The following is a 27030-nucleotide window of genomic DNA, read 5'->3' as shown; positions in this document are numbered from 1 at the left end:
ATAAAAAATAATAAACGAAGAAAAAAGAACAATAGAACGGGGTAAGATATCACGAGATTAAAAACTTATATGAGGGAAAACTATAATACAATAGAGATATAAAGAGTTAAATATTAAGAGTTTTATTGGATTGTATATATAGATATCTGTTATAATGCTCTTTTACGTTTGTTTGTTTATAAATTACGTTTGCACCTTGTGTATGTAGTAATAAATACTTTATTTCAATCACATTGGTCGTTATTTTTAATATTTAAAAAATATATACAAAAATATTTACAAAGAAAGAAAGCAGCGTTTGTCACGCTAATAATATAGTCGATAGAAAAATAAATTCATAGTTCTACTTATAACCAGGATGGGGAGCTCAGTTTATAAAATGTGTGGTTCATAAATTAAGGAAGAAATGATATATTTAAAAAATTGCCGTATCTGTTCTACTGGAACGATTCGTAAAGCGAACATAATGATTTGGGCATAGTTCGTAGGCATTATTGTAAAAATCCATTGATATTACGTGACAAGAATTATTTTTACTTATTCATTAAACACGAATCTCTTATGTGTTTAGATTCGCGATTTGCGGGGCGACTTTATATTTCTATTAACCATTTTGCTTAGTCGCTAAAAAGCAATAACCTTTATATAATGAAAATTCCACCCCGATTTGTTTAATTACTTATTAAGAATTTTTACAAAATATTTAAGCTATGCCTGGAAACAAATTAATAATGAGGTTGTGATATCATCGCATGATCGTATTTAAACGAAAATTTAGTGTTCGACATAAATGAAATAGAACTTAAAGCTGTCCAGGTATTTCAAGGCTGAGTTTTGAAACTTATGAACATCTTTGATATTATGAAATGTTTTTAGCTTTACAGTGAACATCGTGAAAATACGTTTATAAGTACATCAATTTTCAAAACATTCGCCCATTGTCATGACCCTGGAAAAACCTATGTCAATAAATATTTCAAACTAGCTACCTTTTTGTTAATCAGATGCGGAGCATTGTATGTACATTTAACATACAGCTAAAGAACATCATTATCATTCGCATGCATCAATATAAATAAAATGTTATATTCTTGTCCTTTTGATTATCTTTCGAATTGTCATTTGCAAAGAGTCACTCTTGAAAATATTTTTATCATCAATTACAAGACCTTCATACTTTCAATGGGTTGTGCATTGTTTAGGATAGCGTTTTCCAAGATCACCATTTGAAAATTATTTTACTTATTTACAATATGAATATTCAAATGGCCGAATGAAATAAAGTATAGCGTTAATAGATTTTCACGTAAAACATCATTCACGTAAATGAATTTGTTTACAAATTGGAAAACGCTAATAGAAGATATTTCAAATGTATACTATTATGTATAAAGCTATTTTTACATATATAATGATCATGTAAAATCATTTTCAATTTCTCTATGTAAAAAAATGCTATTAAAATTATCATCTTCGATTTGTAATAATGATGCATATATCATTTTGTCGATAATCGGCCTTATGGCATATAATTGCAAACATACTTCACATGTGTAATCGATTGAATAATTTGAGGTATTCCACATAGTGACGCAGTCCTTGATTGCGTTCTTTTCCCTCGATTCTTTGGTCTTTTAAATTTTCTTTGGTTTTTCTCTTGTGTCTCTATATGTTCACTTAGATACCTAATATCTCACTTTTCACATTATGACCACAATAATTGATCAGAGCGTTTCGATCACAGACTAGTCTCCTCGATAGAATCCGCTCTTTGAAGTTGTCGGTTATCGTCGATACCAACAAAGTATGTTGTAACGAATCCTTTCGGTTTGACATACGTTTCTCCTCGAAGGTGACACTTAACATCTTGCTGTTCAAGAACAGCTGCAGTCTCTGCCGTAACCTATGTAAATGATCGTTATCCAAATCGAATAAAAAAATATACTTCTTTAAGCTAAAATTTAGTTTTAATCGAACCTGTATTTTTCCTGGAACACCTGTCGTATCCATTCTCGATGCCATGTTCACAGCATCACCCCAGATATCATACAATGGCTTTTGAGCGCCTACTACTCCTGCTGTTACTTCGCCATGTGATATTCCAATTCTTAGTCTGAAAAAATATTTTATTTTCATAAACAATTCAGATAAATGAATACAGATTTATACAGACATAAATATGTACCTATAAGGTTTCGACGTGTAAAAAGATTTCCTCTTCAATTTATCTAGTACTGCCATCATCTCGGCTGCGAACTGAGCCATAACTTTTACCACATTGTCATTGAAATTTTCCTCGCTAACTGTGCTACGCATCGAATCTCGTCGACCGGCTTCTAATCCACAAGCTGCCATATAGGTGGTACCTAAGACAATCGTAACGTTCTTCCATTATGTCTTTACAACGCGTTTTAAAAATTCTTATTTTCGTTCTATTCATTTACCAGCAATTTTGATTTTTTCAATTCGACAAACGTAGCATGGCTCAAATAATAATTTGTCAAATTCACATATGATCTCATTTAGATCTGCCAGAGTATTACTTCCATCAATGGATACATCCGTTAATGAAGCAAACATGACGGCCACGTTATTATGAGCTTCGTGATAGGGCTCGTTTTCTTCTGTTCTGTTCATGTTCAAATAGAACTCCGCTACATAAAATTTATACGTGATATAATTACGATCGTAATTGATTGCATTTTCATATTACTTAAAAATTAACATACCAACATGTTCTGGTAAAATATTACGGAGTAGAAGTTTATTAGCGTTCCTCGTATGGAATGCTTCATCTTGTTCCTTGGTCAATTGACGTTTCCATAAGTAGTCCAATCTGCTCAGATATTCTGCCTGAATAAATTTTTACTCGAGTTAATATATACGAGCAGTGTATTATTGAAGAAATAATGCTCTTGTCAATTTAAATACGCTCACCTGACGATCTATGAGATGCAACGAAAAGGCAAGGAAAACTATGCTTAAAATGTGAGCCAGTCTTGGTTCTAAATATGGATTCCATCTTTCGCCTGACTGTGAAAAAATTGCAAATAAAAAAGACCTGCCACTAATTCACTTACAAATACCTTAACAAATTAAAAAAACTCTGATTAGAATTACCTGAAACAAATTTGAACGATACACCCAAACATTCCACGAATAAAATATCACTATTATGATGCCTATTACTAACTTTAGGATATAGTGGAGTCTCAAAAACAGAAAGCTTGTCAGAATTGCCAAGGAGCAAGTTTGCGTCATTTGCTAGAAATAGTCGTTGAATGAAATTAAAAACATTGTTTGATGTTCTGGAAAGTTAAGCTAATAGAGAATCTACAGCATACAAGTACCTACTAAACAATCTTACCCAAGGTGTAGCCACACAATCAAGTTTCGTACCATCAGGATCCAACACGCTGGATGTTATATTATTACTTGCAAGCTCATTCACATTTTTGCATTCAAACTAAAATTATATAACAATTGAATACTTTAATTAATAATCTAATGTTTAACATAGTATATATGTATACTGTCAACCTACAATCATGTCAAACATGGCGCACGTTGCTAGCATTATCGTTATTACCAAGTATAGCACTGTCCTGAGGAATGCACTCCAAACAACCTACAGTATAGTGTAAAAAATATAATATAATACTCAATACTATAAAAATCACATGAGAGATGAGATATACAAGAATATTAACCTTTATGCTAGTTTGATATAGAAAACACAATAATTTATTGCGAGGATGCGGTATATGTCCTTCATGTTCATCATGTGGGTCCTTATATCGGTTCCACGCGAAGTGCATCCAAGCTATCGGCAGTAAAGCAATCAAAAATAATATCGCTGTCGCGTAACTAATCGTTGTGCTCAAATGCCACCTATAAATTAGAGTGTTGAAAACGTTCTCAATCTTATTCGTATTAATAATAAATATTCTTGCAAGGAAAACGTACTTAGAAAGAGAAAATGTAGGCACCAAGTAAATGAGTCCCATAAAAATCAGAACGAAAACAGCGGAACCGATATAAAATTTGAACAGTGGGTCTGGTTCTTTCAGAAACGGTATCTCCCAATTCCATTGTTGAAATGTTAAAAATATTGGATTCATCTCTTCCCACTTGCACCATTGCCTAGAAAATCATCAAAAAAATTCATCTTCAACTTTATATAGAACGCGTCAGAGTTGCTGAATGAATCAGAAATCGAGTACTTACTTCCACTTGGTGAGAGGCATTTTCTTAATAGCATTCTCCATCTCCGCATCTGCGGCTTTGAGCATCAGATGATAATCTCGCAAACAGGAGTCCATAAAGTGTGTACGTCGTCTGCAAGAGCCGGCGAACATATCAACGTGATTATTTATAGTAGCAGTAAGCCGTCTACTGCTTCTTGAGGCAGCGTTAGTAACGCTGCTTCGTACGTAGAATCTCACGTAATGCTTGTTGGACACCGGAGGGGTGCTTGGAGGCATGACTGTCAAGGTGTTCTCGCTGTTCTGCAACATGGTTCGCCTGTCAACGATGCGAAACCCTCGACGGAAGTTCGTTCAACGATTAAGAAGATATTGTCAGTGGCGTAGGAATTTGTTCGAACGTTGTTAAGTGTAAACAAATTTTTCATTCACATTCGCTTACCACGGGCTTCCTACGCCACTGGGAAATACGCACCTGCGTAGACGGAGGGTCTGGAGTCGAAGGTGTTATCAAGTAACTTCGAATTCCGTATTTCTTGAGAATCTCGTCATTCAAGGACTCCACAGGAACACAATCATATTCGTTAGCGTTCACGAGGTCTAATGTTTGCTGTGTAACATGAACCTTTCCGGGTTTTCCTGTTTGCTCCATTTTGTTAGCTATAACGACGTCGCGTGACCAGACATCATACTGCCACTTGTTGTTACCCAGGATTCCCGATATTATGTTGCCCGAGTGAACTCCTATTCTCATATTTACATCTACACCGCTCTCGCGACGTACTTTTGCTCTCACATCTTTGATGATCTTTATCATATCAAGGCCTAATTAATTAAGCTTTATTAAATTTCTAAGCAGTGAAAGTGATAAGAATGGACAAGAATATACATATTTTAAAATAAATAATTTACCTAAATCTACGCAGTTTTTTGCATGCTGAGAATTCGGAGTTGGTACTCCGCTTACGCAATAGTAACAGTCACCTAAGAATTTGATACGTAGAACATTATGCCTTTCGGAAGCCTCATCAAAACTACCGAACAAATCGTTCAATGTCTCTACTAATTTTCGTACGGGCAATGTCACGGTTAGTCCGGAAAAATTCACCACGTCAGCATATAAAATGCTTACGTTGTTGTGCGTTTCGACGCATAAATCACTAAAAACCAATGAATAATACTTGTTGCAAGTTTGAAGTCTTTGCGATAAAAGATATTTACTTATTATGGAATAAACATACTTGTGAGGACGTCCTTTGGGAGGAGGTTTTTTATGTTCTTCTATAAATCTAAAAATGTCCCTAAAATCTTTCTTTATCTTTGCAGCAATATGTTGAGGCAATATACTCCGCGTAAGTTGCTCCTGAAAATTGTTATTCGTTTTTATGAGAAAATACTTAATCACGTTCTAAGAAACTCGTTTATAGAAACATACTTCCTGATCTTTCTCATAATTCAACCGCAGTGTCGATTCCACACACTTGCGGTGATCTAGGAACGATCGTCTGATAACAATTTCATTCATAAATCTGAAGTACAATCCAAGACCATTTACGCAAGCAAAGTATATAGTGTCTGTAACGATCTGAAATATTTATAAATCAAATTAAAATATTGCAATAGAAAATTTTTTGATAACTCAAGAGAATAAAATAATTTAAAAAAATGTAGCTCTTTATACTTTGATTTTAACTGTTGTTCTGTGAAAGATACCAAGACCTATCTTTCAAAATGACAAATTCACTCTGTCAGCTCATTATTTAATCATTCCGAACAGTCTGCTATTTGAAGATACATTTATACAGTTTTTAACGATCCGACGTCAATAAGCAGCAAACGTATGATATTTTTACCTTTGTGCTATAATCGAATGTGTTTCTGTAAGTGATTAACAAGAGAGTGGCTAGGTAACATATGGTAGCCGTGATCCCGAGTACGAAAGCGTGTAGATTCTCCGTAAGAGGCAGGAAAACGTAACACGCCAGGAGCGCGTGAGTCGCGTACGCAGGTCTGCAAAAAAAACAAACACAGTCACATGTATATAGACGAAACGTATATAAAAGTTCACGGTTGTGCATTCATTAGCAGCAAAGGAAAAACGCAATTAACTGATCGCTAAATGGAATCTGCTAATGAGAATTGCACATTAGCTTAATCCTGGTATCGATTACTAATTATATTCATTCTCAAATCCTCAAACGGATACGTACAACAATAAAAGAAACAAATTAGAACTAAAAAAAACGGAGGGCAAGAAATAAACGATGCAAGGTATCAAGATATAACGCCAGCGACTTCATTAACTCGATCTGGGTGGAATAATGAAAAGATAACAATTTATGATACTAGCCAAGCTTTCTTATCTGTTCTGGAACATCTATTTTTAACACAAAAAATCATTACGATTTACCGATAATTTAAAGATAAACGAGGATACGACCGCCTAGGGAATTATCTCATGGAACCTCTTACAAAATGTTTCGCGCAATGAGATTAACATCAATTTTGTCGATCTTTCGCAATTATTATACATACTAACAGTTTTGAGGAAGTAAATCCAAAGTACGAGTTACAGAAAGCCGACTGTACCAATAAGAAAACCGAAGGTTGAGAATAATAATTAAACGGTGGCCTTGTCATGATTAGCCGGGAACTTCCCCGTTTTCTTATCGGCGTTACCTTATCGGTGGTATGTCGTCGTTATAGAGGAGGGTGTAGTACAAGGGAACGGCCAAGTCACCGACTACCAGTAGCACTACGATCAAGCAGGACAACATGACCGGTAAATAGGTGTTCCTAGCGATAATTTTCGACCTGAACGAGATCGCGATTAGCGGGCATAGTAGCGCGCTCACCAGACTGCAGATCACCACATCCGGCACACAATTCTCTATGCTGACCTACGAAAAAGTAGAGTAAATTTAGTGTCTCTTTTTTTGTCTCTCTCGCTCTCTAAATACTTAAAGCCCAACTGTACTTTTAGCTTTACCGATTAATTTCTACGTAATTTGAATGTATCCCGTGCGTGACTATTATTAGGAATGAAACTGGCCACTCCTTACCAATGAAGATTATCGATTCACTAAGAACTACAATTGTGACCTGAGTATACAGAAGTAATTGTAATTACACGATATTTGCAATGCTATTGATGGAATTTAGAGGAAAATCTAAGTCGGATAAGTTGCAGTTTTTAGTACGCCTTCTTTTTTTAGTATGAAAAATGAGTAATATATGGAAAATTAAGTATCGTTGTTTTTCTATCAACATTATGTTTTAATAAGTAAGATATTTTACAGATACTAGAATCAATTGTTTGTAGAAGATTTTAATCATTATTTGAAATAATTTGTATCGCGATAATCTAATTAAAGACGAAAGGGGAAGTTTTAATTAATAGGATATATTCTTCATAGTGTAGTGCGGTTCCTCGATAACAACTGGATACGTAGCTTCGAAACGGAGCGCCCTATTGTTTCATATTCTGTTTCTCACTTACCATTGTAACCAGAATCAAACAATACGTGATTCCGAGGGCCAATTGCAAGAGTACGAAGAGCGACAGATAACCATACTGAATCCTCCTTTGGTAAACCGTGAATAGCTTCTCTAGGCCCTTGTATTTGAACTGTTTCTGAAAGTGAAAGCTCACATCAGATTATGTATTCGGTGTGTGGCCGAACGATTGTTTGAGCTTTCTAAATAAGCTAACCATTATCACCGTCAACGCAACGATATTTTATCAATAATTATCTAATTAATTTTCTAACGTTTTTATAATAAAAATTGATGATAAAACTATGCATCGTCGAAATTTAAAAAACAAGGTACATCATTATTGATAAGACGATATTTTATCGATAGCGATCTGATTAATTTTCTAACATTATTATAGAAATAAAACTTGATAGCAAAAATTATGATTTGTCCAAAAGAAAGCATGAAACATTCTTTAAAAAGCATCGTTTGTAAAAGAGAGTATATTACATTTAAGTTAAAAATAATGATTAATAACTGAAATAGCTGCAAGTACGCGATATACATTTTGCAATGCATTCCATCGACTTTCACCCGCGATCATTTAAATTTAACGCCTGATATAGTAGATGATTGCCTCGTTAGCTTCCCAATGACTCAGAAATTGAAGTTCCTTAGAATTCGACTAATTAAAGTTATTAACAATAACGATCAAAAAACCAAAGTAAATGTGCAGAGATAGAAGAAGCGGGAACGATAATTAGTAAGTATTCGAACGGTTGCAAATGTTCCATTCCTGTCAAGTGTTTGTATAAAATGAGACTCGTCTGTGTATTTACAATGAATGAGCAAATACACGGCAAAAGAAAGAAAAATACTTAAGATCGAGGAGATTATCGATTTTAAGGAAAACTCGTTTTATATTGTTCTAATATAAAACCAGTTAAAGTACATTAGTAGCAGCGACACTTTTTACGCAGATGAGTATAGCATTCAACACATAAATCTTACAATTAGAATAACACGTGTTTGCCACATAGATCTTTCGAAGAACGTGACTTTTATATATGTACCTATACGCAATTACATATCATTTAGTGAAGACCAGTAATGGAAATCTCACACGATTCTTATTCTCTTAGTAAACATACATTGAGACACAAATGAAGAGAGACCACAGTAAAATTCCAGTCCTGGAAAAATACAAGAAAGATCCTTCGATGTTACCTACGCTCGGACCGATATGGAATCACATGTAACTGCGTCACAGAAGAAACACAGCATCGCGAGATACTAACTTAAAAAGGTGTTTAAAAATCTATAGCAAACACAAGTAACGATATTACAAACTAAAGATACTAAAGATAAATAATAAACTATCGGAATTTGATTAACCATCTTTAAAATAAGTCACTATATAAAATCACACCTTTCTGTCAAAATGGTACTTCCTCTTCCTTTCGTTTTATCAAACAGGACAGTATCTTAAATCAATTCTAAACTTTCTCAAACTTGTAATTTTATATTCCAAGAACTTGCTATATATAAATAGTGGTTTCACGCGACACGATTAAATAGTATATATCCTTTTATGAAGAATAATTATTATTCGATATCGAACGGAAACCACAATAGCCACAGTAGCCACAATTTCATTGATGGAAGAGTCAAAAAACTCGGCGTTACCAACGTGCGCGTATCTCCGACAGTCACCGGCTGTCTGATGTAAAATCACGGTAGCTGACGTGAATTATGCGGCTCGTAAAGCACGATAAAAATCGTAGCGGGTATCGCGGAGCGCAGCCGCGCCTCCGCACGATACGGCGTGGGTCTCCTTTTCACGGTTTCCTGCCGCAGGAAAGCGACGATGCCAGGCGAAACTCTCGAGGCTCTCTCCACCGGGAAACGAACGAGTTCCCGTCTACATTTCGCGCGTGCGTTTTCGTATCCCGCGAACCTTTCGTCCGGTCCGGCGAATATTGATCTTCAATCTCTCGGGCCCGACCACCTTTTTCTCTGTCCCTATTCTCCTTGTGTGTAATCGTCATAACATTGCTGTCTCCGTTTCTCGATCACAGTATCTAAATTGATTGTGAGTTAGCAGTATATATATAGTCGATATAGGCAATATGTTTGTGAGGATTTTAGCGAATATACCTATTGCTATCCTTAATCACAATGTCCTGTTTATTATTTTGACACATCTGAGAAAACTGAAGTTTTGCTATTCTTTTGTAGTATTTTTGTTTTGTGTTTTCTTTGTTCAATTAAATTTTTAGCGGCTTATATAATATATCTTTGCTTAATAGAAAAGTTAAATTAAAAATGAAATTAAAAGTAAAGTTAAAAAGTAAATAATCGTTTCTAGGATTATCATAAATTAACAAAGATTCAGTATATCGTTAATTGTTCTTAGAATTATTTCAATAGTATCTTAAGAGAACATTTCAGTCTGTAAATCAATTGAAGTTTCTGTAATTGGTATTTCGCGTAAGTTAACAGGAAGTACTAAGTGAATTAAGAATCATTTCTGAAAAAATTTCCAAATAAAAACAGTGTTCCAGTATGGGAGTCGTTGTGATTCCAAGTTTCATTTTTGGGCACAAAATATAATATACTAGACAAGGACGACATAAATCTTAGATATAATCGATATTGCGTGAAGGGATTGGAGAGATCAGAAAATATTTAGCATTCCAGTGGCAGCGAGATTAGAACTTTCGATAACGTTGCTCGTCGATAACGCGACCATCGTAAACTGTTTTGGAAGTTAGCAAGAATATAAGACCGCTTAGAAAAGATAATCGTGTACTTGTTTATGAACTAAATTCCTTAATATATGATAGATGTATGTACTTACATATATCTTCTAGATTGACGGGAAATGAAATAGTTTTTCTATTTGAAGGATACGAAGACGAAGATAGATAACGAAAAATGATATCATCTTTGATATTCCTATATCATTCAACGAGGAAATGTTTTAATGATTGCCAGGAAAATGGCGTCAGTTTGGAAACTCGCAACACTTCGATATCAAACGCTTCCTCGCACCATTGAATTACCACGAAGGACGTGATCCAGATTGAATAAATTTTTCTCTATTGCGATTATCAAAGGCAGTTGTTGATATAAGCTCGATGATATTGTAACAAATAAACTGTTCGAACGATCGTTCGCCATGAAAAAATCCAACTTTTCCTTGTAATCGATAGAATGAGAAAAAACATGATATAACATCGGACTACTCTTTAATTTTTAGCGTTAGCGATTGCATGCAGTTGAAAAGTTATCGAGACCCGTCTTCAATAGATAAAGCCAACGATAGTCAGTCGCAATTTCACGGAAATCTTGGCGACATTACTAGATAGTGATTTTTCGCGTTCACTAATGCTTCCGTGGCCTTCTCCTTTCATCCTAATGTCATCCTTATAATTCAATTATCGTACGCGTCGGAAATGTTTTGCAAAATGTATGAAACACGGCTAAGCAGGCGGAAATGTTTACTTATGACTAGAATGATACGGAAATAAGACGGATTATCTTTTGGTCGAAGTACATATATCGACTTCGAGCCGAATGCTATTACGTGAAAATACATTAGATTAAATTCGTTGCTCTCTAATTATCTCGTTTATATCGCGAATATAATCATCAGCGACTACGAAACGATATTTCACAAACATTTTTCAGACGCGAATGAAATTAATAGAATTTTCTAGAAATGTCCTTCCACGGGACTTTAATATCCATCCGCTGAATTCTAATGAAGCTCGCGAGTAACTTTACTCGGTTTAATTCATGCGCGTATCAGCTTCACACACTGATATATATGATACTACCATCGTAATTGAAATATATGATTGAAACGTATGATTAAATACGTGTATGTATTCCTTTTCTGATAAAAAAGAATTCATTTATAATTCTAATTAGGATCGCTCGCTTATTATGCAGTGAAATGTTTAATCGCAGAGTAAACAACGCGGTTAACCCTTTCGTTCCAAGTGGTAGACATAAATATTTTAAATTACTAGAAAACTAGGAGGAATATTATATCACTCCACGATTTTGTGCTATCGTCTTCAAGCTAATTGCCAATATACAGACAATACACATTTGCACATGTTACGACTAAATAGATAACCGTTTCAAAACAGCTGATTTTTGTCTTATCTTCGATTTGGGAGAAAATATTTGTATTCGGAGATGAAAGAGTTAGACGGAGTTGTTCTCGTTCTAGGATATTCGATATTTCTTGCGGCGTTTGAACGTTACCGGTCACGATCACGATCAGCAAACAATTGTTGCACTCACTCGCAAACTGGAGCAGGTCCACTCGTCGAGGCTATTCGGGGAGACGATTCGGCCATCGCCCATGTGCAGAGAATTCAAGGATGCACGAGTGACCAGACCCACGTCCATTTTCCTCGAGAGATTGTTCTCGAGTCCTGTTCCTTCTTTTCTGCCAATCAAAGAGACACAATCGACGACGATGACCAGGACGACGGCGACGACAAGGGCAACGACAACGACGACAACGACAACGACAACAACGACCACACAGTTGTTCGATCCATCGCGGCTACAATCCACGATCCGACTGATCGTATGTGAAAATGACTCACCCTGAATCGACTCTCGGCTCACTGGCCGTGTGCTTCGTGTTCTATCGTGCTATTCGTGTCGCCTCTAAAGTACTACCGCGTTATACGGTTATGTCGTTTTATCGTGATAAGGGAAATGGGCCACTCTAAACGCTGGCTTCCCTTCTCTGTCTATAACATTTCCCTCTTCGACTCCGTGGACGTTTAACGAACGCGTGGTCACGCTTTTCCGAGCTTTCAGCCTTTCAGAGGCGCATACGAGCACGTGATGCCTCGCTGCCAAAGCGATAAAGCCACTTGCCCGTTGTCCGAGATCACGCTCGTGATTTCATTCCGCCGGTTTGTCCTTTTAAGCCGCACGACCGATGTTCGTCGGATTCGTTAGTCGGGTTCCTTTCGATTCCGCGAAACCTCCTACGTTCGTCGTTTATAATTCACATGTGCTTGTCCGGCGATCGTTCACCACTGAAAATAAAATGATAGATTCGTGTGAGTGTCTTTGTAAGAATGTAAGGTCGTTTAACAAAGAGATCGTTAGTGAAATATCATGGATCATACAGTGCTATTTTAAATAAGCGTAAACGTAGAGTGCACGTGAATTAAACGCAAGAAAGATTGAGAAGAGTAACATAGACATGTGTTTGCTTTAATGGTATCCATTATCGTGATAGGCAACTTTCTCTGTCAGATTCACGCTCGATGCATCTTCATTAGAAGCGACTCGTGATTAGGAAGGATGAAAGATCCTTTCGAAATTTTATCGAGCTCGTTTCATCGAGACTCGTTCCATATTATCATTTATCCTTGATTGATCTCGATCCTCGGTCGATAATCAGGTAGTCTCCTGGTATACATATATACTGAGAACTTGATCACCTGATTGTGACGCAGGTTTTGTACAGAGCTACGCAACTGATGCGAAGTTTTATGTTTATTTTCTTCTATCGTGTAATACATAATTTCCCTACTCCAACGACATTTTAAAACTACTCTTCAACAGCTTCACTGATAATCTTAAATCTATTGTAATATTCGTCAATCTGTAGAAAGAAAAGAAAAAATTATTTAACAGTAAATGTATAGATAGAATCGATTCATCTCGTATTAGTATATACTTATTGGCGCGAAAATGATATTTGCAAGCAACAGTTCGGTCATTGCGTTTGTTACCTCACGCTTGAGTATTCCTTGCTGCCGGAAATAATACATGCATCTATGAGTTAAATTTCTACCGAGAACTGTGAATACGCATATTTTAATTTGCATCGAGTCATTTAAGAAATGACACAGTCTTATTTTAAACTACTTGCAAAGGTAAATACAGAATATGTATATATAACCTTGACTAACAAATTTGTGATTTTCGAGGCTGCAAAGAGATGAATGAAGACACTAAAAATACCAGCCATAAGAATATTTAAAATATCATAATACTTTGAGATATATTAAAACTTTCAACTACAATTGAAAATATTCAGCCTCTAAATCTCTAATAAAAATTTACACTTGGGAATATTGATTAATTATTAATTGTTAATTGATTAATACAAACTATGTAGCATACTTGATAGAAACAGCAGTTATGGAGCGTCAAACGATAATTAAAGTATTAAAACGATAATAATTAATGTCCAGACTCGTACAAAAGTCTCCAAGTGCAGATACAACAGATCTACTCATATACGTGCGAAGAATTGCAAATCATGCATGCTGATTCAAAAACTCGACGACCTCCCACCGCGTCTACAACAAGTCAGACCGTCAGACGTCTTTTAATCGTCGTGTCTTAATTACATCCTGCTCTCGTTCCTTCGCATGTGAGCGAAGCCGTGGACGCTTCACGTAGCCCTTCGAGTCGTTTCAACGACCAAATCCAATCGATTCATTAAATAAATGACGGCAGAAGAAAGGATACAATTAGCTTGTTAGTCAAGCAGGATGTTTTCCGCACTAACAAATAAACCACGAAGGAACGAATCGATTATTATACCGTTCAAGACAGCTAGGAAATTATTTGCTCAAATGACTTCATCAGTGGGTAAGAATTCGATGCTTAAAGAGCTCCAGTATTCTATACAGGTAATCACCAAATACATATAATCTAACATAAAATATTGTGTACAAATATATTTTTTACAATGATTTATAAACATAGCTACCTAATCCTCCTTTTCGAATGGAATCTGCATAATAATTGCGAAAAAGCGAAGTTAGTGATCGTGTAGACTGTGATCTTTCATCGATCATACTTTCGTCAGAAACATCGACTATTGTTAGATTATTAGCCGGATAATCGAGCAATCGACTGAGTCATGCTATTGATTTCAGTCTGTAATTACAGTGTTAAAAAAAGAACGGTGTCTTTGTAATTTTATGACAGGATAAAAAGCTGTTACGACACCATCCGTGAAGATAATCAGTTCGTTTGTTCATCCTGCAATTCAAGAGGATCGAGCATCGATAACCGGTGAAACTGCATTGTTGAAGATCCTTTATTCATGTGTAAATATTTACACCAATATGATGTGCAAAATAGAATATAAAGCTCCGTACATAAGATGCATAATGAAAGAAAGAAGTGTGCACGATGATCAAGTATGGCAGCAATACATCCAACGAAATATTCTACATCCCTAATAAATTAGATAAAAATAGATAAATAATTTGAACATGCACGGACCTTCAGAATAACTACTAGAGTATTATGACAGCTTTTCTTTTATATTTAAGTAACAAGTAATAAAATTAATATGATCGATGATCACTTACCAATATTATTAGAACGATATCTGCCTATGATTCTAATTTCCGCCAAACTATCCAGTATAGTAGCAGACGATGTACACGTTTCCACTATTTAGACACGTTGCTCGGACAATTCATCGATGGATCACACGATTTAACCGCGTTGAGCCGCCGCGCGCAATAAACCACTTTCGTCTGACGAAACTTTCCACTAGCGATATCTCCATGAAGCATGGTAAGCTCGGCAGGTACACAGTCGGGCCACGGACATGGGTCGTACACCTACGACTCCTTTTCGATTCGAGTCATGGTGGAGAACCCAAGGACACAAACCAGCATCAAGCACTCGATATGCGTGCACGTATAAGGTGTCCAAGAATTTCAGTACTCTCCGGATTTATGTATCTACTTCGACGCCTTATTGTTAATTACTCCTTACAATACGTTCCTTTACGATCTATTTCTTATATGAGTTGGCCAAAAGTCATATTAATTAACTCCATAAATTGATAAGTACAAAGATAAGAATTTATGCTTATTTGCGCCACTTTCCTACGGCAAATAAGCTTATGGAAATACATAATTTGTTCCTTCGAGTCGTTTAATATTAATCATGTATCTAGGTAGTCAAATTGAGAAACTTAGAAAAGATGAAGTTGGTTAGTTCGACTTCTGCAAAGCTTGTATATTTATTATATATGAATCTATTATATATTATATATGTATGGTAATCATCGTAAGAATGAGAATATTGATTCATTACAAGATTTCTCATGAAATCATTGAGATTTAAAAATTCCAGTTTAAAAGATTGCATTTTGTATGAAGTATGAATTTGTCTGTTTTCGATCAATAAGTCAGGATTTGAGTACAGATCGAATATTTTAGCGTACATATAAATAGATGATGATATCGGAGTTTAGTTATTTGTAGACGAATCGATATTTCAATTTTGAATATCCACTTCTGAAAATTCTTCCCGCCCGTTCATCGATGCATTGTATCGCGAACGAAATCTACGCTTACGCAACTGGCAGAGCAGGCATTCTTATGCTTTCTAAACACGAGAAACATTGTTAGAATTAGTCTGAATTCAAGGAATACTACATTCAAGAAAAGGATAACATTTATGGAAAGTTTAAGTTACACGTAGTAACGTAGTAACATATATGCTCATTTTGCCAAACAGGTTGACACCACAAAACAAAAAATATAAAAATTGATGAAATTATATGAGATAAGTATCAATCTAGTGCCTTGGTATTAAAACTTAAAAAATTTCAAAAAGTGAAGTTAACCACTTTGGCTTATGATGTACATATACAAGTCAACAAAAGCATATTAGAATTTTAATACACCGTGTACGTAGGTGCGTATACCTGTGGGTACGCACACAGTTAATTCATCGATGACTAACACACTCGGCTCAATGGCATGAAAAGAACCTCGATAACACTTTATGACTTCCGTCGTCTCACTACACGAAGGTCGTCGTTCGACAAGTTTGTGTGTCAAACCGATATATAAAAACGAGACATCATCTGATTGTGAAAATCGTTATGACAATATATGAAACACTTTCTCAAAACGAGTTGCACCCTTTATAGGAAATACAGTCGGAGACAAAAATTAATGCACAGATGGTGAAAGTAAGTATCAATGAAGTTTAATGAAACTAGTGCTATTGTTATACATACCTAAGGCTTATCTATTATATGCCGTTATAGTACGTAGATTATTTAGTAAATAACTTAAATTAATATTTACATTTTTGTGTAAACAAGCAAAACATTTAACAACACATCATTGATACATATTTCCACTATTTGTTCACTTATTTTTGTTTTCGATTATATGTTTTATATTTCAATTTCGATTCTCGTTTTAGGGATCGTTTCGATTCTCGTTTTATGGATCGTTTTGATTTTCTTTTTAGGGATCGTTTCGATTCTCGTTTTAGCGATCATTTCGATCACATACAAATCGATTTGATCGATAATGATATATTTTTGCTTCTTGGGATAAGTACATATATTTAATCATTATTGAAATTATTTTGTTATACATATACTGAGTTTTTTATATATAAAATATCTACTAATAAAAATAATAGATAGATAAAAAAAAATAATAGATAGATAAAAATTAAAAGAATAAATAAATAATAAGTAAATAATAAAAAATACGATACCTGTATTATGATGCAACTCATGTAATGTTTGTCTATGCAATCGTATACGTATCATTAAACATATATACATATCTATGTACGTACGTAAAAGTAATATTTTTGTTTAACGAATATGCCAAAAATTGTATATTCTAGTTTCTCCAACAGACTATTTTTCAAGAAGATGGGCGTCATCGTAGAATATTTTAATTTTGAAGCACATGTATATAACTGTGAATCGTAATCCAATATTTCTATCAATTTCTATCTGTGCTATTAATCCATAGGTGAACAATAATTTCCTACTTCGATTTCTGGCAATCTATTTTATCAATAACAACGATCTCTATTAGATTCCCAAACCTTCGATTTGTAATTGTGTACTTTTTATATTAAAAAACTTGAGTAATAACACTAACGATTTAGAGAACTTTTTAAACGGAAAAGAAAGATTATAATTTAAAAAATTCAATTATAGTTCATGTTGTTAAGAATCATCAATTTTTATCCAATTAAAAATTGCCATTCATTTCTTTCGCGGTTACAATTCCGTTTAGGATTTCGTACTCATATTTCCCACACAAGTATTAATTTAATGTATATATCATAATGTACATATGTATAATACTTCATCAATATAATATACAAACAAACATATACATACAAACTTTTTTCCACTTAACACTATACAGTGGTGAACATTGAAATGCTAATAATTCGCCATTAACATGATTCTCTCCCTAATCTTTGCACAAATATACCATAATTATATCTTATACTTTTTATACATTGAAATAGTATGTGATAAATTAACAAGACGAATATTTGATAATTTTATGAGGGTACAACGGCCCGTTAAGTTATCTCGTACTCTTAAATAAAGTATTAATAATGTGATAAATTTAACGTCTACTATAATTTTGACAATATATGTTACTGACTGCAACGTTCATTCGCTATATTTATATATTTTTAATTAAATTAAATGAATATAAAGTTATTCACAATAGTAAAACATTTCGACCAATTGTAGTAGTACAAACATAATAAGCATGTATAATCATATGTTTGCCTAAATAAACAACGCAATAAATTTTCTGTCTTCTGTTAATGACTCATAATAGCAATATTGAAGAAATTTTTAACTCTTTAATAAATATGAACTTCGATAAAATTAAATGGAAATTTATATAGTTTAATAATTATATAATTAAAGAAAATACAAAACCTGTTTGTAAAATCAATGTAGTGCAACGGTTTTATTTTTCAAATGATATATTTGTGTTCAATGTATACACATAATGCTTCATGCTATATGCACCACTCTTGATTAGAAACAAACAGAACGTAATAACAAATGGTTCGGTTCTAGGTATATATAACAGCTCTAAAACTTAGTTTCCAACAAGTAGATGTGCAATAAATTAATTCTTTTAATTATTCTGATTATATTTTTATATCAAGTTAATTTGTGGAATTCAATACTTATTATTCAATAAGTCTGCTTGTATTTATAAAAAAGAAATTAAGAAAGAAAAAAATTGTGTAGACTAGAATTTAATATATGTTGTCTAGAAAAAGGAAGAAGTATTTCCATACTAGGTGTATTTCTCTGTAAAATCATACAGTATTACAAAATATGAGCACCAAAAAAAGCTTTAATAGTATACTGTTACTATTGATGTGATTAATTGCACTTATTGACTGTTTGATATTATATAAAAAGAAATATAATTTTCATAATTATGATGTTTATAAATAATAGACACTGTATGGATGTATATAAAATTGTTAACTAGTATAACTAGTATTGAAATCTTCAATTCATTAGATATAACTTAAAAACATGAGATATATGGCGCATATCACTTCCGTTGATATGCAAATGTCTTCATCTATCAGTCTGAATGTTTGTTGCAATCCGGAACAACCAAAAACAATAGTTTTCGAATCCATGTTGGAACCTAAGAAAATATGTACTGAATGTTCGTGACAACTTCCGCTGAAAGATCGACAAGCACGGAATTCCATTCATCTGGAAAGTCCCGCTGGGCAGATTTAACGAACTCCACAACAATACTTTTCGCTTCTGCATAAAAAACAAATATAACATAATTTAATATATATTACGATAATTTCATATTTTACTGCGTAGAATAATAAAAAAACATAGCATAGCATACCATCATCTGTAGTTCTGTTTTCATGTAATATGCTGACTGCAACTCTGAGTAATATGTTCATGTATGACCGTAAAATGGGATGACCAGCTTGATATAATGTTAATATACTTCTAAAAACCGCCTTATTCTCTTCAAAATCTTCTTTTAGTGGCAACTGCTTAACAAAAATTGGAAATACTTGATCAAGTGGCACGTTCATATAATTAACGATAATAAGCCGTGCAATTGCTCCAACTATATTATCACGTGCTCCTGCATGTGATTCTTTATAAATCGCATTTGACAAAACTGTTAAAATATCGGGAAAATGCCTATTAAATTGTTGTTAAGAAAAAAAGAAAATTGTATAAAATATTATAATAATGATATATTAGATAATTAGATAAGATATATTAGAAGGATACATATAAGCATTGCTATGCAATGCAAGTTCGCCAATTCCATATATTGCGTTATTTCGAACTTCAGCGTTTGGATCATCTACAAGTTTCAAAAATGTAGGAAGCAGGATATGTATGAAATTAGACGTTTGTTGTTTAAGGGCTGTAAAACATTCTGAGATTGTACCAACTGCAAAAGATCTTTGAGCTTCTGATTTGTTTTTTCTCTGAAAAGATTGTTTAATTTTTAAATTATGATATAACAATTTATATTAATAAGTGCATATCTGAAAATAGAAAGAGTCATGTACCAATCTTTCTAAGAGCAATGGCAACACAGTTTGAAAATAATGCCCAAAGTCTTCTGGTGGGACTAATTTTCCAAAATTACAAAATACGTCACCCGCACATTCAACTAATAATTCATCCTGTTCAGCTTCAATATCTAAGTCTTCTGCTTCTTCTTGATCTTGACATTCCGTTTTTCCTGTCAAAAACAATTTTCTTTGTATAGTTGAAATAACAAAAATATAATCTACATTGAGTCTTTACCTAACATGACATCAATGACACAATTCATAATAGCATCTTTATGACCTTCTCCGATAAGAACATCTGATTTTATTTCTTTTAGAAGTTCTGCATAAGCATCTAAGCCACTAATAGCTACTGTTCGTTCATCACCCAACCTTATCAATTCAGACAATTTTGGAATAAATACAGAAAGAGCTTTTAATAATGCTTGTTTTCCTTCGTTAGTATTAATATCTGAAAAACTAAAACAAAACTGTAGAATGGCATCAATGACAGCTTTACGAATATCTTCTTGTGGATAATTGATTAATTTGAATGTTTCCTCAAAAGATTTTTCGAGATATGGCAGAAACGCTTCTCTAAAACAAAAAATATGAAACTATTAGAAAAAAATATAAGATCAAATATGAGAAAATATTAAATATTTTACCCTGTATTTTCCGCAATTTCTTTTAAGGCTAGAATTGCTTCTTCTTTTTCTTCAATGTATGCATTCTCAACACTATAACCCGCCACATCGTCGTCATCATTATCTTCTTCATTATCTGTATTTTCAATATCTTCTTCATCATTTTCATTTTCATTTTCACTAAGGTCATCATAAACCGGAAAGGCAGAAGTTTCGTCCTCCTTAAAATGAGGCTGTCAAAAATAGAACGGTATAAGCATGAATATAATTAATTTGTTTTTCCTCATATATACATATTTCACAATTTGCTTGCATACCACTATGCCTTCTGAACTTTGTATGCTTGTAATCATATACTCAATGATTTCTGGTAAAGCACCTGCTATTTCTTTTTTCATTATCGTACTAATTGATGCAAACAATCCATAAATTGACTTTTTCAAATCCGGATCTTCTGTTTCTTTCAATAACTTCATTCCGAAGTTAAGAGACCTATCAGCCAAAGGTGCAAAATTTTTATCGCCTATTGTTCTTGCAATTACTCCAAGGGTATCTGCAATATCAATTAAATATTAATGTCATTGATAAAAATTACATGAAGTTTAAATGTTCTTATTCATACCAACTGCTTGCACTTGAAGACACATAGTTTCTTCTATTTGTTTTTCTGAAAGATAACCATCGAGAATAGTAATGATTTTTTCAAAATATGGTAGCATGTGCTCTTTACTCGCCATAGCAGCTGAACCTATGGCGCTCAGGGCAAGTTCTGTAACATGGACTGGAGTATCCGTACTCAAAATTTCAAAGAGTCTTTCCATTAAAGTTGGTAAATACGGTAAAAGACTTTCATTCAAATTTTCACAAAACATTTCCAATGCATAAAACATACGATCAACCGAAGGTGGCTCTTTCTTTTCTTGCTTAATATGCGCGCATATTTGACCAAGATATTCGAATAATACTGGTAATAATTCGGATGAGTATTGAGAAATATTTGGCTGTAAGTGTTCAGAAAACTGCCCAAGGGCAAAGAGTGCAGCATTACGTACTACCGGAGTGGGATCACTAATTCCTTGACAAGTGCAACGTAAGAAGGATTCGAGATATTTAGTGCGGATATATTCTGAACAACCTTCTGCTAATAGCGCCATTGCTAAGTATGATGCTTTCTTTGCATATACATCTGTACCTTGCAGGCTAGGTTCTATGTATTGCAACTATAAAAATAATAAAAGAATAAAATATTAGATATATTTTACAAAACAAAAAATTGTTACAAATATTTTAAGTCATACCAGTTGTGGAACTAGCTTCTCTGGGGGTAAATGAAGTGCAAGTAAATCTAAAGTTTGAGTAGCACATGTTACAGGAGTATTGTCTTCATTATCACCACTGAAGTAAACCTCATCATTGTCATCCTCAGGTGGTGTGGACATAAGATTAAATAACATATCTATAAAATTGAATTCATAAAATATATATTATCATACAAGCAAAAATGTTTGTTTACAATGTAAACACATTTTACCTAAAATTGGTTCAACAAGTTTATGTCTGATTATGGCTTTCTTTTTTGTTCTAGCTAACCAACCAATAAAACCAACTGCTTTAACTCTGAGGGCATCATCTAATGCTTTGTTACCAGCAATAGCAAGGCACATAGTAACAAGAGCTTTGACATGTGGTGCTATCACAGCAACTCCATGTTCACATAATTCATCTAATAATTCAAAACATTGAATAGCTTTATCTTCATGAGAAGTAGTAAGAGATTGAATTGTGGTCATTATTTGTGGCATCATTTGATGATAAGCATTTATCATCTATAGAAATTGTTTGTCATTAGATATAATTTTCTATACTTTCAATCAATATTTAATCATTATATATACAACTCACCATTTGATTGCCTTCAACAAAGGGAACAAGACTCTGCATTATTTTTAAAATATAATATGCTACAGGATGTCTCAAATCTTGTAGACTATTTAATGTTTGTCCCAAAAGATTTGCAAGTGATACAGCATGTATAGAATAGACATCAGGTGCAATTTCAGTCATAATAGACAAGGTATATGTTCCCAACTATAACAAAATTATATATTACGATCTTACAATATATAAAGTAATTATTATCATTTCATACCTCTTTATTTATTAAATTTTCACTAGTAATCAGTTGCTGTACAAATTGCAAAACTTCTGGCCATTCATTATTAGGCAATTCATGTTTTACAATTGTGCCTATCAACTGTGCAATCGCATTCTTTACCATTTTTTCTGGTTCATTAACTAATGCCTAAAAAATAAAAAAATTATATTTGTTTTCATTAAAATAATATATGTTCCAAAATAATAGTTTCTTACCTGCAAAATTACTGTCTTAAATTCATTGCGTATATGTTGTGGTAATTTCAACCAATGTTTCCCTTTAGCGTAACGCTTCCTTAGCAATATAGCTGCATATTGCCTTACCTAAACATAGATAATTCTTTGTTATGAAACATAGCAAAAATAAAACATTTGTAGGAATCAAAAATAAAAACCTGTGAATTTGTTGATGATACAATAAGTTGACATAATGTTGGTGTACTTTCTGGCTTCTTGAAAGCTTCTCTAAGTTCTGCAGTTCCCTGCAAATATTGTATCAATATGTTATCTTATATATCTACTTATGTGATGTAGATATTAATGACTTTGGAAGATATACCAATTAGCAAAGTGTATGCTCATCCTTATTTAATAAAGAAACTGAAGGAGTACATGACATGCATATTAAAACACTAATGATAGCAAGAAAAATGAAGACATAAGAAATAAAATGCATGGTCACTTGTGTAAAACAATTTATAAGACAGAAGTAGTTATTTTTGTTAAAATATTAAATATAGATCAAGTAAAATATTTCGACCTTCTGCTTTAAATGGTTAGCAATAGAAGCAAACACGTGTTTCGAACATTACAAAGTTTCCTTTTTTTATTACACGTCATTTCACTAAATATACCTGCTGAATAGATGTGTTATCCGCTACAAGTAACTTTAGTAATATCTCCTCCATTATTAGTTTAAAATTAGTAAACAAAATATAGATTTGGCAGTATTTCCGAACAAAGTAGCCGGCTGTCTACTACCGCTTTTCTGACCTGTTGGTGACGTAGTGACGTCTTTATAATATTCTAATGCGCATGTGCGACATTCTGCTGTATAAAATACCTAACAAAGATTTCTCAGTATCAATTATTTCTATCGCAGATTAGCTTAAAATAATTGTAAAATATATCATATTCCATAACACCAATTCTTATTAGAGAACTACTTCGACACTTTAAAGAATGTTCATTTTCTACACTAAAATATCATGGCTGCAATTCAAGAAATTTTTAAAATGACTGTACGAGATCCGAGTTCTGTAGATGGCACTTAAAACGTTACGCATCACCGTGCGAATACAAATTTGTTGTTTTAGAAGTTTCAAGGTTTTAGTTTAAAATAATTTATTATTTTGTATATTTAATTACAATATTAAAATAATTAATAAAGGGATTAATTTAATTATCAAGATAACTAGGAGGTAAGAGAGCAAACGAATTAAGCGTTAAAAAAGAAACAAATTTAAATTTCAATGTAACCTCAATTAATAATTATTAGGATTTTTGGCTATTAATGCTTTTCATATGATATACAGATATTTATCATATATTTAAAAATGGACAAAAATTAAATGCATTTATAGAAAATAACAAAATGTATAATATTAATGTAAAACACAAGAAAATGTAAATATTTTTATTTTTATATTATAGGACAAAATATTACCAATATTCCCCTAGTCTATTTATGCTCACCAAAATGAACATACAAAATATCCCACCAGTCTGAAATATCCTCGTTATTTCAAGTAATAAATAAAATTTTGTTATTTATTATTATTTATACTAAATATATATATTTAGTATTATTTATAAAAGCTGTAAGGTTTAAAGTAATACATAATATGATAGCAATGGTTTCTTTGCAAGTTAAGAAGTTGAGAGAATTTAAAACAGAGAAAATTCAACCTTGTTCTTTTAAATAGAATGATTTTTATGCTCAAATTCAATAGAAAGCGAATTCTAAGTGTAAACGTACTATGGTTTAAATTTGTCCTAAATGTTATTGTTCCTTGGATATTTGATTTTATTCATTTTATTACTTAAGTAATATTTTATTATTTGATTGTTTGATAATTAATATTTTATTTTTTATTATCTGAAATTTATATAGTCTCCATATATATGTCCATAGAAACAATTATTGCATAAATTTACAAAAATCATTGAAAAGGAAGAATTGAGAATTACAAACGAAATAAATCTAAGAAGCAATGGTATTGGCGAAGATAATTTATTGTAAACAATAAGGTTCCTTTTTATTATCGACAATTTATGGTTGAACTTTTTGTTTCCTAATCTATGTAGTGTAAGTTGCGGAACGTTTGTTCCGACTTCGTCTAGCCTCGGATCGCATCGAGCAGTTTATTATTTTAGAGCGAACCCCTTCCTCTTGTATTCCTTGTCTTTCTTTATTCTTCACTCACCCTTCTTTAAATTCGTACCCTCTCTCTGTTGCTTCTTCTCTTTTTATGAACGCTTCGATAGCAAGGAGCTTTGAGATAATGCAGTCTCTCGAATTCTTTGGATCGCAGTTTTAAAAATCCACGTACATACGGCATTTCGTAGAAAAATCCGACTATCCTTGTCGACACTGAAAGTCATTACCCTTTATTGTTCCCATTACTTTTGAACTTAGTAACAAGCTTTTTTATTTTACTCCACTACGCAGGATTTTCATCAGAATTATCACCCACTATGGACATACATGTATATGCGCTAGAAATAGACTCTTTAATTATTATGATTATGATATATTAATCTAAATATAAGTTCGTGTGAAAGAAGTCTATGATATGATAGGTAGGTATAGTTACTATAAAAGGAAGTTATTATGATAGATAGATAATATTTGAATTTAACATTAAAATTGCCGAATAAAAATCTCTTCGTTTACCAGATAACACTAACAAAAAATAGAGGGATAAGCTTTTTCCTTAGACAAAAATGTATTGCAGAAATGAGAACACCATGAACCACGGGCCAAAGATGGCCTGTCAACGGCGTCATTGAGTGACTTCGTTTACACCTCGTGCATATTCGTCGTCTGGTTTACGTGCAATCCGGATGACGCAGTAAGAAGTGGTTCTTTTCGTACCACTTTAGTATCTGGACCAGGCGTTATTGATTAAGGAAAAAATCGGTCAATAAACCCGCCAACGAAACGGGACAGGATATCATAAACCTTACTTCATAAAAAATGTGATAAGTAATATATAATTACAGTAATATGTAATTAAACCATTATATCGTTAAGAAATAATCATTTACTTAATAAAAGATTTAAAATTCATTATAGAGAATGGGAGAAAATTTTGATTGTAAAATAGTACGACAATGAGATTTGAATACACTACTAAAGGAAATCAGAGTAATTTTCATTCCTTCACGAGCAGAATCCGATCTGCGGATCGAAGAAGAGAAAAATCTTAATGCGAAATTAATGTCGGTTATGAATCTGTTTCGTGTAAGCCGACACCACATGCGATCCGCCATCTCGCATAACGTTCTCTAATTTATTACATAAGCAATCCCGCGCCTCTTGATTCTCTAAGCCGATTCAAGGAAATCATCGATAGATAGCGAGGCTCGAATCGTCAAAACAAAGGTCCATCTATCTGTAAGTGACGACGGAGCAATGAAACTCGTGGTTGCAATTATATTCAAGTATACCAGCACAATATATTTTACCCTAATCGTAAATACATTGTAAACATATTTACCATATACTTGTATATAAATACAAATTGAAAAAAAGTAATAGGAAAGAAATGAAGGAAACAGTATACTCGAATTTAACATTCTGATTCATCTGCAAGTTTCCCATGCTTCTTTGTATCTCCTCCCTGACCGCGATAATAAAACCTGGATCAAGTGTCATCGTATTATTTTTGGACGTGACATCCAGATCGATAATCAAACCAAATTTTCGCGGAAAAGTGTGGCACGTGATTTATAGGAAAGCTGATAAAAGGAACCGGCAATATTTAAACACGTGATGAGAAAAAACTTTCCGAAGAAACTCCATATTACTCAAATAAGTGCATCCTGGCTAGCCGAAAGGAGCCTCTGACTTGTTCTTGTCATTTTTATGGCAGGGACCGGCAACAAGCTGTTCCAATAGAACTCTGTCGCGTTACTACTGCATAGAGCACGTAACTATCGTT

At 33.3% G+C, this 27030-nt stretch overlaps 2 protein-coding genes and 1 long non-coding RNA gene across 6 annotated transcripts; 1 reads left to right on the top strand and 2 right to left on the bottom strand.

Annotated features, from left to right (window-relative positions):
- Window positions 1-106: 106 nt before the first annotated feature.
- LOC117235179 (adenylate cyclase type 2) lies at window positions 107-12107 on the bottom strand. Of its 4 annotated transcripts, none has more exons than XM_033496976.1 (20): window positions 12000-12107; window positions 7705-7839; window positions 6885-7105; window positions 6059-6215; window positions 5641-5790; window positions 5447-5568; window positions 5118-5365; window positions 4681-5030; window positions 4228-4508; window positions 3967-4143; window positions 3711-3891; window positions 3545-3628; window positions 3368-3466; window positions 3121-3264; window positions 2938-3033; window positions 2730-2853; window positions 2445-2654; window positions 2186-2366; window positions 1978-2113; window positions 107-1903 (listed from the first exon to the last, which is right to left on the bottom strand). In XM_033496976.1, exons 1-20 carry the CDS (start codon window positions 12105-12107, stop codon window positions 1739-1741), a joined length of 3369 nt encoding a protein of 1122 aa, XP_033352867.1. In that variant the 3' UTR covers window positions 107-1738. The 4 variants fall into 4 exon arrangements, with proteins under 4 accessions (XP_033352867.1, XP_033352868.1, XP_033352869.1 ...); XM_033496977.1 differs by lacking the exon at window positions 12000-12107 and adding an exon at window positions 9112-9588 and having other exon boundaries at window positions 1739-1903; XM_033496978.1 differs by lacking the exon at window positions 12000-12107 and adding an exon at window positions 9369-9588 and having other exon boundaries at window positions 1739-1903.
- On the top strand, window positions 9682-10926 carry LOC117235184. Its single transcript, XR_004493634.1, has 2 exons — window positions 9682-9774; window positions 10591-10926. It is a non-coding gene; the product is annotated as an uncharacterized LOC117235184 (long non-coding RNA).
- A 5579-nt stretch (window positions 12108-17686) lies between the features above and the next one.
- LOC117235072 (importin-4-like) lies at window positions 17687-23888 on the bottom strand. Its single transcript, XM_033496752.1, has 15 exons — window positions 23719-23888; window positions 23260-23346; window positions 23081-23188; window positions 22860-23012; window positions 22613-22798; window positions 22242-22536; window positions 22009-22166; window positions 21333-21930; window positions 21028-21263; window positions 20732-20943; window positions 20320-20660; window positions 20079-20254; window positions 19792-19994; window positions 19388-19698; window positions 17687-19293 (listed from the first exon to the last, which is right to left on the bottom strand). Exons 1-15 carry the CDS (start codon window positions 23770-23772, stop codon window positions 19169-19171), a joined length of 3243 nt encoding a protein of 1080 aa, XP_033352643.1. The 5' UTR covers window positions 23773-23888; the 3' UTR covers window positions 17687-19168.
- Window positions 23889-27030: the final 3142 nt, after the last annotated feature.

This window comes from Bombus vosnesenskii, unplaced genomic scaffold (genome assembly GCF_011952255.1).
Source record: "Bombus vosnesenskii isolate JDL3184/JDL3185 unplaced genomic scaffold, Bvos_JDL3184-5_v1.1 scf7180000013314, whole genome shotgun sequence".
NCBI lineage: Eukaryota > Metazoa > Arthropoda > Insecta > Hymenoptera > Apidae > Bombus > Bombus vosnesenskii.
The sequence above is the reverse complement of the archived record's forward strand: the minus strand, read 5'-3'. Positions and strand labels throughout refer to the sequence as shown.